General features: G+C 31.9%; 2 protein-coding genes across 4 annotated transcripts; one reads left to right on the top strand and one right to left on the bottom strand.

Annotated features, from left to right (window-relative positions):
* Positions 1 to 29: 29 nt before the first annotated feature.
* Positions 30 to 3244, bottom strand: LOC18097665 (GDSL esterase/lipase 7). Of its 2 annotated transcripts, none has more exons than XM_052452334.1 (5): positions 2911 to 3244; positions 2642 to 2763; positions 1143 to 1394; positions 420 to 672; positions 30 to 335 (listed from the first exon to the last, which is right to left on the bottom strand). In XM_052452334.1, exons 1-5 carry the CDS (start codon positions 3134 to 3136, stop codon positions 124 to 126), a joined length of 1065 nt encoding a protein of 354 aa, XP_052308294.1. In that variant the 5' UTR covers positions 3137 to 3244; the 3' UTR covers positions 30 to 123. The 2 variants fall into 2 exon arrangements, with proteins under 2 accessions (XP_052308294.1, XP_006384261.1); XM_006384199.3 differs by having other exon boundaries at positions 2887 to 3241.
* Positions 3245 to 7135: 3891 nt separating this feature from the next.
* LOC18097666 (malate dehydrogenase, chloroplastic) lies at positions 7136 to 10648 on the top strand. Of its 2 annotated transcripts, XM_024600111.2 has the most exons (3): positions 7136 to 7352; positions 8929 to 10182; positions 10516 to 10648. In XM_024600111.2, the coding sequence occupies exon 2, from the start codon at positions 8938 to 8940 to the stop codon at positions 10174 to 10176; it is 1239 nt and encodes a 412-aa protein (XP_024455879.1). In that variant the 5' UTR covers positions 7136 to 7352; positions 8929 to 8937; the 3' UTR covers positions 10177 to 10182; positions 10516 to 10648. The 2 variants fall into 2 exon arrangements, with proteins under 2 accessions (XP_024455879.1, XP_006384262.1); XM_006384200.3 differs by lacking the exon at positions 10516 to 10648 and having other exon boundaries at positions 8929 to 10476.
* The last annotated feature ends 732 nt before the right edge of the window (positions 10649 to 11380 follow it).

Genomic DNA, 11380 nt, shown 5'->3' on the forward strand with positions numbered 1-11380 from the left:
GGAAATATTCAGCATAGAATGGTGATGCATGCTTTCAACTAGCCGATTTGATTTATATTTGTATAAATACTTGCTAGATATTCCCCATCACACAGAAAATTCAATTACCAATCGGTATAGAACTTACACTTGTACAAGTTCTCTTAGAGTAGGAGAGCAAACCGATCTATCATTGATACAGGCCCCTGCTAAGACTGAATATACAGTTTCAGTAAGGTGATAACCATCAAAAAAGTAGTGCTGGTTTGGATTAGGGCACGGTTTTAGCTCAGGAATGCAAGCAGAGGTCCCATTGGCCCAAGTTTTGCAACATGGGTTGCTTGTGTCAAGTAATCCTGTAAAAACAACAGAATGGTACTTAGCAGAGAAAATCACAGATCCAGTGAGCCAGCCATAGAAATGACTGAAGAGTACTCTACCATATTTAGAAGGATTGATAATTGCATCATAGCCTAGCCAATGCGCATGACCACGAACAAAAATGGAGTTGGGCAGAGTGGATGTCAGATTCTGAAGCATTCCAAGAAGATTATCGTTAAAGTAAGCAACAAGCTGGTTTGATTCTTCAACACATTTTCCATTATGTTTATTTTTCCTTGTCATTGAGGGGATGCAACCAATGGGTCCAATCTCATACATCACAACTTTCCTGGCTCCTAAACTGTGTAGCCTCTGTTGATAGAAGATATATGTAAATATTTAGACATGAGAGTGTTAACAAAAGCGATGGAAAAGTAAAAAAAAAAAAAAGGCGCAATCTTTCTGAACATCAATCAGAATGAGTAACTAGCTAGCACTAGCGGATTCTTGTATAGAGATAGGAGAGGGCACCAGGCACCCTTAGGATTTTTATTCTTATTCATTCAAGTCCCTGGTTTTCGAAATCATTTTCTTCAATCCCTGCACCTCACAATATGTTTAAATCCGGATCCTTAGTTCCAAATTTTCTTTTCGTTTTCAAAATCAAACATCTCTCTGTGTTTCAACCACAATACCAAAAAAAGAGAGTGTTTTCAAAATATAAAAATAACATCTGCACATGAAATTCAATCGATGAGTTGTTGTTTTTTAAGAGTTTTAATTTGACATAATCGGATTTGTTATTCAGAATTCAAGGATAGATTTTCCACCAAGGGATTTACCCGGAATTGTGCTGATAGTTTATCCAGAAGGTGTTGAGCAAATGCTTGAGGAGAGTAATGTTTGCTTGTGTCAGATGTCTTGGGCTTCAGGTAGTTACTCATATAGTCATTACTGCCAATGCAAACTACAAAAATAGACTTCGACAAGTGCTCCGATTGCTCATTTGGCCTACCTTTGAAGTGCTCTGGCAAGCTTGACTTAACTGTATGCTGAAATAAATCAATCTGATCATCCAAACTCAAGCATTTTCCCTGAAAATTGACACCAATCAAAATGGGTGATTAATAATTAATTAACTTATAGTAAGTACCCTTTTCCTTTCTTCTGTTTTTTCACCCAAAAATAACTTAACGAGGCACTTTTGCTCATCGATACTAAACTCCTAATTAGACTTCATTGAAGACAAAGTGAAGAGATTTTGTTTCCTTAATTTTCTCTAATAATTTACATTAAACCCTTTTAACCATCATATATATATAGTAGCACTTAAACTCCCCGTAACCTGTAGATTATACGAAAAACTCAACTCAAAACTTAATTTAGTTCGAGTTTAAAATTAAATCAAATAAAATCCTATTAACTTATTTAAGATTTTAATGACGTGGTTGACATGAACATACCCTATTTAAACTTAGAATCATAATAAAAATTATAGATATAATACTACTATGAATCATTTAAAATAAACTAAACTCGCGATCGCATCTTCAGCTTATTAATTAACACCGATCTTAATGCCTGCCGATGTCACATGCACTCTTATTAATATTTTCTTTCTAGTTACACTTCTGAAATTGAATTAATATGGCTGTACGCGAGGTGTCTTAATTTCTAAGGAAATAATCATATTAGCATATACTTTGAATGGTGGTTGCCACGATTGTGGGAGGATATGCAAAACTGCATCTTCTTGCACGTAAATCCTTTTTGTTAATTTTAAATTCAGTTATAGAATTATATCATAAGACTCTCAATTAAAGAATCTGAAGTAGCATGTGACCCTGTTTTCTTAAGTGTAAGCACATAATTAATGTTGTTAATATGGTATTAATTAAGCTACAAGCAACGATATCTTAGCTTCGAGGCAGATATCACAGCTAGCTAGCTGGAGCCAAAAAGAAAAGAGAAAACAAAAGGTAATCTCTGGAATTATATATCTCTTGATTCCTAACACCAAAAGAGATATGGCTGAATGTTATTAGATTCAATGAAAAACATTAGCAAGATTCTAAAAACAAAAAAGGTCATATAGAGATGAACACTTCATGAAGGCTATCATGCACTTGTATAATTAGAGTACGTAATGCGACGTCATCCAATAATTCGTCATTAATTACTTTTCAAAGTTAAAGGATGAAATAATTATCCATATACTTAGTTGCAAGGATTATGTATAGAGAACAAGAACAATCATCAAAGGAAGATCCTCAGGTTTAACCAAAAAAAAAAAAAAAAAACCGACGTAGGAATAGATGAATTGAATTAGTTAACATCTTACCAAAAACTGTCCAGTTTCAGGAAGAATGCCACAAGATGCTGACGCGTAATTCAAACCAGTGACCGGTGTGGATATCCGGATGCTTATTGACGGCGGAGGATATGGCAGCCCCAGAAATTCAGCTACAAAACGAGTTTCAACAGTGAGCATATACACATGTCAATGGCTATAAAACTCAAAATGAACTTATTTTCTATGGTGCATGTTCTTGTCAGAATGTGTAACGTAAGAAAATAGCACAATACCTATAAAATCTGGAACCAATCTACCATTACTGAATCTTCCTGTATCTCCTCTGACAAAATCAACACCATAAGGCTTGAAATTAGCCTTCGAAACGGTTGGCAAGAGATTGTTATTGCCGCTATCGAACAACGAATCGCCGAAGACGTACAGTGCTGGTGCAAGTGGTGCACCACAGACCAGAGAGATGAAATGAAGGAGCCCAACAGAGAAGACGAATAGTGTAAAACCCATCACTTTAATATTCTCCATGTTCGTGTTGCAGAACTAGACCGGAGATAAATCTGTGAAGACAGAATAAGGGTGTCTACAACAAGGTGCTCAAAAACCCTTCAAGACGTTTTCTTTTATAGGGGATATTTGGCCACTTGGAATGTGAAAGGGATTAAACACTGGCATGGAAACTAGAACACAAACATGTAACTCATATTCAATGGTGATGAGACTTATTAAATATTTCTCCAAAAAATATCTATCTAGTTTTTCGGGCAGGATTAATTGAAAATAGAATTTTGTGTTCCCATTTCTTAGCATCTACCTATATCAATTATTATCTTTAAAAGAAATTAAATATTTGGTTGGGTTTATTACTGTCTTCAAATAAAAAAGATGACATTTACCTCATGTTCTAAAATTATTTTAAAATTAAATATATTTATTTTATATCTTTTGCTTCGTCTTTCTAACTAAATATATTTTTATTCTTTTTATATTTTTTTATCTTTCAAGAAACCATTTGTTATTGTAGTAACTTTTATTTTTTTACTTTGATCTGATAGAAAAAAATATTTGGTTAGTCATGTAACTTTTGCCTTTTGTAAGAGGCCTCATATAAAAATTGTGCTCGGCACAACGGTTGAACCACTATTTTGATAATTTTTTTTAAATTAATTATTTTAGTGTTTTTTTGATCGTTTTAATATGCTGATATGAAAAATAATTTTTTTTTTAAATAATATTTTAATGCATTTATAATTAAAAAAAAACTTTAAAAAATAATCTCTATCACTATCCCAAATACCTCTATAATTATGTTTTAAACCTTAATTTTTTAGAAGCTACCATATATAATTTGTTTTTCATACCAAAAGCCTAATTATTATTTATTTTATATGTAAAAATTAAATTTATAATAGTTCTAATCAAGTATATATTTTTGAAATTTATATTTTTAAAATGTAATTAAAAACATTTTTCTCAAAATTAATTTTAAAAAACTATAGCCGCAAAAGCTACATGAGACTAAACTATCGTGGACCTAAAAAGAGGAAAAAATTGTTACTGTACCATGACTGCTTAGGGTTTTGCATCTTCACTACCGACCTTGTATTATTAGTGAGTGCTGATCATAGCAGCAATTAATGCCATTTCTGAAACGTCTGGTTTCACACGATGAAGCTGGCCCCCATTCCATATAAATATGAGTTAATTAGAATGCAGTCCCTTTAGTTTATTATAACTAATTAGTCAGTCCCTACAGTATTAAAAATAATTATAAGGTCCTTTGACCAATGTTAACCATCGTTAATATAGTATTTTTTTTCAAAAATACCTCTTTTCCCCTAATCAAGTATTCTCATCTCACCTACTTTTCGTTTCTTTTTTCAATTTCTCAAAAAAACAAATTAAATTAAGAAGTAATATGCATTTGACAGAAGGACTAAGTTATAAGTGGGTTCAAGATAAGAAGGATGAAAGGGTAGTTCTTGAAACTACAAGGACTAAATATTTTTCTATAGAGACTGATATTATTTTTCTTGGGCCCCTAGTGTGAAAGCCGGAGGTTCGGCATGAAATGCCGGAGTTGACTACGGAGGGTGGCTGTGAGAACTGGAGAAATCTAATTCTATCACCAGCTAGCTATGCCATTATTAAAGAGTTTCAAATCAAAATTACTACTGAATTCAATTATTCATTACTTATAACAAGCACTGCTTTTATTTCAAAATAATTACGTCAAAACTAAAATGACGGCTTGTGATTTTTTTTATTATTAACGTAAGTGTTTGGGTTAATTTATACGCATTTCGATTAATTTCACGAATCTTGAAGTTAACAACCATGTAAGCATGTAGTGGCCCTGAGATTTGTGAAATTCGAACCGGTAATCTCTAGGAAGCAAACTTATGATCTAATCAGTTGAGTTATATCATCAAAATTAATTAGCTTGTGATTTTTCATTTATTGTTGTGTTAAATGATTAAAAACTTGAGTTTTTATATGATTTTTTAATGGAAAAATACTAAATATAAGAAGAGAGTTAGCTTAAAAAAATGTAGAAAATATGATAGATATATGAGAAGATAAAAATTAAAAATAGGGTTTCTTACCAACTCAAGGAAAAAAAAAAAAAAAAAAGTGGATAAACATCAACTATTGGATAGGCTTTAAGAAAATCCAATAATAAGGCGTGCTTGAGTGAATGGGCTATGCCTAGAATTTTAAAAAGTTTTATTCTAGAGCTTTAGGCCTAGTGCATGCCCAAGCCGTGCTTTTAACAATGTTCCTCGATTCAAAACTTAAAATTAAAATTAATTAAATTAATTAGATTAAGTCAAAATTAAAATAAAAAGCTAATTTTCATGACAAATTTATTGTGATCCCCTCACATTACACTATTGGCTTGAGTGCAATGCAATTTTTCTTTCGTTTTTTTAATCCTTTTAGCTCAATTTATTTCAATTATCATTTTCTTTCCTAATTGAAATAATTAGGACTCCTTACTTATTTTAACTATATTACTACAGGGCCATCAAGGTGCCAAGAAATTTTTCCAATATTAAATTAATATTTGATTTGACAAGATAACATTTAATTTTATTAATTAAAAAAATTAAAGTTTTGGAGATCAAATTTAACAATAGGAAAAGCATGTAGGTTTTTTTTTTTTAAAAAAAAACAATGATTTTTTTCAAACTCTCTTTTGGTCTCTTAAGTTTGGAAATTATGAGTTTTAGTCCAAGTTTTTTTTTTTACTTTTCAGTCTCCTAGGTTTGAAGAAAAGAGAGAAAATTACCGTAAAATAACATGTAATTGAAAAGATGTTATAAAAATCCAAATTTTATTTCAGTGGTCCCAGTCAATGATAAGAGCTCCATTTATGTGTTTTTCACTGATTTAATGTTTTTTTAAGGTTATATATGAGATTTTTTTTTAAGGTTTATGAGGTTTTTTTTATTTTTTTATTTATTTTTATTTTAATGTTTTCAGATGCAAAGATGGTTAAAAAAAATAGACTACAAGAATGGAGCCTGATTTTTCAATTACCTAAGATGGCCGAAACTTAACCAGGTGACGAGGAAGCAGTTGTAGTTATACATGACATGTTTTCATTTTAAAAAAAATTAAAAAGATTGTTAGGCTCAAGTGCCTCGAGGTTATTTTTGTTAGGTTAGGTTCACCTGTTAGGTTTATTTTTTTTAAAATAAAAAAATTAGATGTAATTTTTTTAAAAATTAATTTATTACAAATATATTATGTGTATTACTTTATTGAATTCTTCAATTAATTGATGATATATTTAGATATTATTTTATTTAGTACTATTATATTTATTTATCTTTTCAAATAAGTTCATAAAAATATATATTTTTTAATATTAGCATAGACTTTTTTTTTTTTTTGTAAAGAGGATCATAATTATTTTTTTCTTAAATTTTATTATATTGATTTACTTCGAGTATCTATTTTTGTTATCTTATAAATAAAAAAATAATTTTAAAAAATAAAGTCATTAACATGACCCGGGTCTTGGGTGTAAACCCCATGATAAATCACATGAAATTTCAATAAGAAAATAATAAATTAAAAGAAAGATTTTTTTAATTGTGGTAAGATTCCTAAAATATTAGTGTAAAAACTAGGGAGGAAATATGAATTTTTTTTTAATTTTTTCATATAAAATATTAAAATTTTATTTTTTTAAAATTTCTATTGACCCGAGTTGATCCGAGTTAACCCATAAAACTCGAGACCCGACCTCTTGACCTGGGTTAATCTACAGATCAGGTTTAATAACTATAATAAAAATGCCTTTCAGCTAAAATACATACAAGACAGGTGCGGGTGGGTCGTTGTCCCAAAACTAAGCACTCAGCCCATACCCAAATAGGTAAAAAAATGGAAATAAAAGCCCGTCTGATTTTCCAAAGAAATTAACGTATAAGATTACGCCACGTGACACGATTTTAAACCGTTTGATATGCTTACTTTGATCACCAACCCCAATAAGAAAATTTGTTCTCGTCTGACAAGTCACAATGGGAAGCAACAAATTTCCATGGTATAAAAATGGCTGAGTGGTCAGGGGCAGGGCTTCCTAGGGGTGTTTATATCATTATTTTATTCATCACTTTGACACTTGAATAACACCAAGCAACACCCCCACCGCTTCGGGTTTCTGCGAAAGCTTAAATTTGCACTATAAACTCACACTTTTCTCTCTTCAACTCTTCAACTCTTCAAAGATGTAAGTAAAGCACTTGCTAACTTCATGCATCTTCTTTGAATTTTACTATTTGTAGCTTTTAAAGTTGTTATTTTTGCTTTCGTTTATGCATGGTATGGTTTTAATTTGAAAGAATTTCCTTGCATGAGATGTAGATCAATCTTGAGGTTTGGATCTGGGGTTTTCATTGCTTATTAAACAAGATTCGACTCGATAGTGAATCTTAAGGATAAACGAGGGGAGAGAAAGAATATTTGAATTATATGTTTGTGTATTTTCTTTTTCAAATGTTTTGCATCAATCTAAATAAAACTTGATTAACTGGTTATTGCTTTAAACTAAATTTTGCGTGTTTTGACGATGAATAGTAGATGGGAAACATTGGTTTTTAGTGAAACATGATTTTCAGGTCTGGTTGAGGTTGAAGATGACATGACATGATTTACAGTTTAGCCTGTGATGTTTCGAAAGTTATTCATTTTAGTCCTTTTTTTGCTGATTTGAATTGTTTTCAAGAGCATCCCTACTTTGTGTAAATATGCCTTTTCAGATGGGCTCTTGGTAACAAATGTATGGATGAACTGCTTTGTGTATATAATCCCAACTTGCTTGTCAGTTGTCACAAATACATGTAGTGAGTTATGAAATGCATATCTGCTATGCTTCAAGATTAGGATTTTGTTGCCTTCAAACAATAAGGTTGCTTGGTTTTGTTAATCTGTTTTTTCTTTTTTTTCTTCTTTTTTATTTTTTTATGTTCTACATGTATTTTACAAGTTTAGATCACCAGACAGCGATGAACTACGTATTTATCTTTTGGATGAAGTAGAACAAACTTCTCTCTCATTGTAAAACACACACACAAAAAAGATGGTTATATATATATATATATATATATATATGCAAAGTATACTGTAGTTTGATAAAAACGCTATTCTTCCAACCCATAATTCCTTCTAAAATTTTTGCTGTTTTGATCCAATATTTTCTGAATATAGATGAATAATAGAATGTATAAGTCAATTTTGGGCATGGTTTTATATTCAAATTTATATCTCTTCATGTAAGAGAGAAACGAACGTGACAATATGTTCTTAACCATGTTGATATGTGATTCTTTCATATTTAGATTGAATTACAAACGCTTGTTCAACATACCAATTTGGGCTAAACTTTAATATCTTGGTTGCAAGAACACAGTTTTTTCCTTTCAGTTGATTGGTTTATTGTTTGACTTCTTCATATAATGAATAGGTGATGGCATATTGGCTTTTGTTTAGACAGAGAAAAAATGTTCACAAACAAAGAATTCATATTAAATTGGATTATATCACTATCTCTTTTGAACACCTAAACTTTGAAATTTGCGTACACCGAATCGATTGCATGCACTGGGCTATAAACATTTTTTGATCCTGTAAATTAGCACTTATGAGTTTCTTCAGATATTAAAACCATAGCAACCCGAAGCAACTTTTGAGGTTGTCTTAGTTATTAGTTAAGCTTTATTTGGAGGTTAACTGGCTTGTATCACCTGTAGCTAAGCTAACTGACGCTTGTGTTTATAGCTAAACCTTTAACTGTTCTTATGTAATAGATTTACAAGATGGCGGCAACGTCAGCAGCTACCTTTTCAGCTGGATCTACTGTCGCCTTCGGCACCAAAGCAAGCCAACTCCCACAATCAAAACCTTCAGCTGTAAGATTCAAGTCCCAGAAATCACTTGCAACCTTCAGTGGTCTCAAGGCAGCTACGTTTGTGAAGTGTGAGTCAGAGTCATCTTTCTTAGGCAAGGAAAGTAGCGCAGCCCTTCGAGGCTCTGTTGTACCAAAAGCTCAAAAATCAAGCCAAAAGTCACAGTATCACCTAAACCCACAGGCATCTTACAAAGTGGCAATTCTTGGAGCTGCTGGAGGAATAGGCCAGCCCCTAGCACTTCTAGTTAAGATGTCTCCATTGGTTTCAGCCCTGCACCTCTATGATATAGCAAATGTCAAGGGAGTTGCTGCTGACATCAGTCACTGTAATACCCCTGCGCAAGTTTTGGATTTCACAGGGGCTTCTGAGTTACCCAATTCTCTGAAGGGTGTCGATGTTGTTGTCATACCTGCTGGGATTCCAAGGAAGCCTGGTATGACCCGGGATGACCTCTTCAACATCAATGCCAGCATAGTGAAGAACTTGGTTGAGGCTGTGGCTGATAACTGCCCTGATGCTTTCATCCACATCATCAGCAATCCAGTAAACTCTACAGTGCCAATTGCAGCTGAAGTTTTGAAGAAGAAGGGTGTGTATGATCCAAAGAAGCTCTTTGGCGTTACTACACTTGATGTCGTGAGGGCAAATACATTTGTTGCTCAGAAGAAAAACCTCAAGCTTATTGACGTGGATGTGCCAGTGGTGGGAGGGCATGCAGGGATAACTATTCTTCCCCTTCTATCAAAGACAAAACCCTCTGTTAGTTTCACTGATGAGGAAGTGCAGGAGCTAACTGTAAGGATCCAGAATGCAGGGACAGAAGTTGTGCAGGCAAAGGCAGGGGCAGGGTCTGCAACCCTGTCAATGGCATACGCCGCAGCCAGATTTGTCGAATCTTCTCTTCGTGCTTTGGATGGGGATGCTGATGTCTATGAGTGCTCGTTTGTGCAATCTGATCTTACTGAGCTTCCATTCTTTGCTTCTAGGGTAAAACTTGGAAGGAAGGGGGTTGAAGCTCTCATTTCATCTGACCTCCAAGGGCTGACTACGTATGAACAGGAGGCACTGGAAGCTCTCAAGCCTGAACTGAAGGCCAGCATTGAGAAGGGTATTGCATCTGCTCAGAAGCAACCAGTTGGTGCATAGAGTGAGGTCAGTTATAAATGCCATAACCAAACCGAGATGCAGGAGTTATCGAGGTTGATAATTCTTGTTGCGACACATCACTACATCAGCACTTTCAAGTTTTGTAGAATTTTCATCTTCATTTTCTTTTCTTTTTTTATTATGAAAAACTCTTTCTAATGAGACATTTCATGATAGCGCTGTAGATTTGAAAATTGCAAATTGCTGCAATTGAGAGCATGTGTCTTTTTTTCTTTAAACAACATGGATGATGTGCCCCGATATATGTATTTAATGAGATGTTTTGTCCTTCCATAGAAAGTACATTGAATTCTCATTTTTAGTCTGGCCCTTTTGCAGGTGTCTTTGTTAAGAAGGCTGTATTCCCAGAATCTCTGTATTTTTGTTAGGATATTGTGTTGGATAAACAAAAAAAACCGTGTTGATCTATGAATTCATGAGCAAAGAAGAGCACAGCCAACCTTTGTAGGAAGCGAAACCGTGTTGTCGTTTTTTTTGGAAAAGTGGTTTTTCTATGTTTGTGTGTCATTACAAAAATTGATTAACGAAAATTAATTTTTAATCAAAGGAAATTTTAGTTTGATTTTGGAAAAAGTATTTTTCTTTTATTTTAGGTGGAAAATACTTTATAGAAGTTGTGAAAAATTTAAAAATATTATATTATTCATTGATTAAATTAAATTTGATTTTCAAATTTTTGATTCCAATATATTTTGTTTTGAATTTTTTTTTAATTTTATCCTTTAAAATTTAATTTAATTTGATTTTTATATAAACTTTAGTTTTTATTTTTATGATTATTATGTGTGTTTTTTTTTTATTTTTTAATTGAAATTTTTTATTTATCAAATCTGATTATCATTCTTTTGATTATTATTTATTTTATTGGAAGTAATTTAAAAAATTGTAATTATTATTTTTTTAATTTCATCATCTTTCAACTTTTTTATCTGTTAGATTTGATCTTTATTATTTTAATTAATATTTATTTTATTTAAGATAATTTATGAAATTAGATTTTTTTTCAATTTCATTCTCATTCAACTTTTAAATTTAAAAAATTTGTTTCTCATTATTTTAATAAGTTTTTTTAAAAATATTAATAATTTTTTTTTCAGTTTATTTTTCATGACATAATCAAATACTAGAAAGTATTTTTTAATTTATCATAAACATAAAGAAATAACTCATTTTTTTTAAATTA

Source organism: Populus trichocarpa, chromosome 4 (genome assembly GCF_000002775.5).
Source record: "Populus trichocarpa isolate Nisqually-1 chromosome 4, P.trichocarpa_v4.1, whole genome shotgun sequence".
Taxonomy (NCBI): domain Eukaryota; kingdom Viridiplantae; phylum Streptophyta; class Magnoliopsida; order Malpighiales; family Salicaceae; genus Populus; species Populus trichocarpa.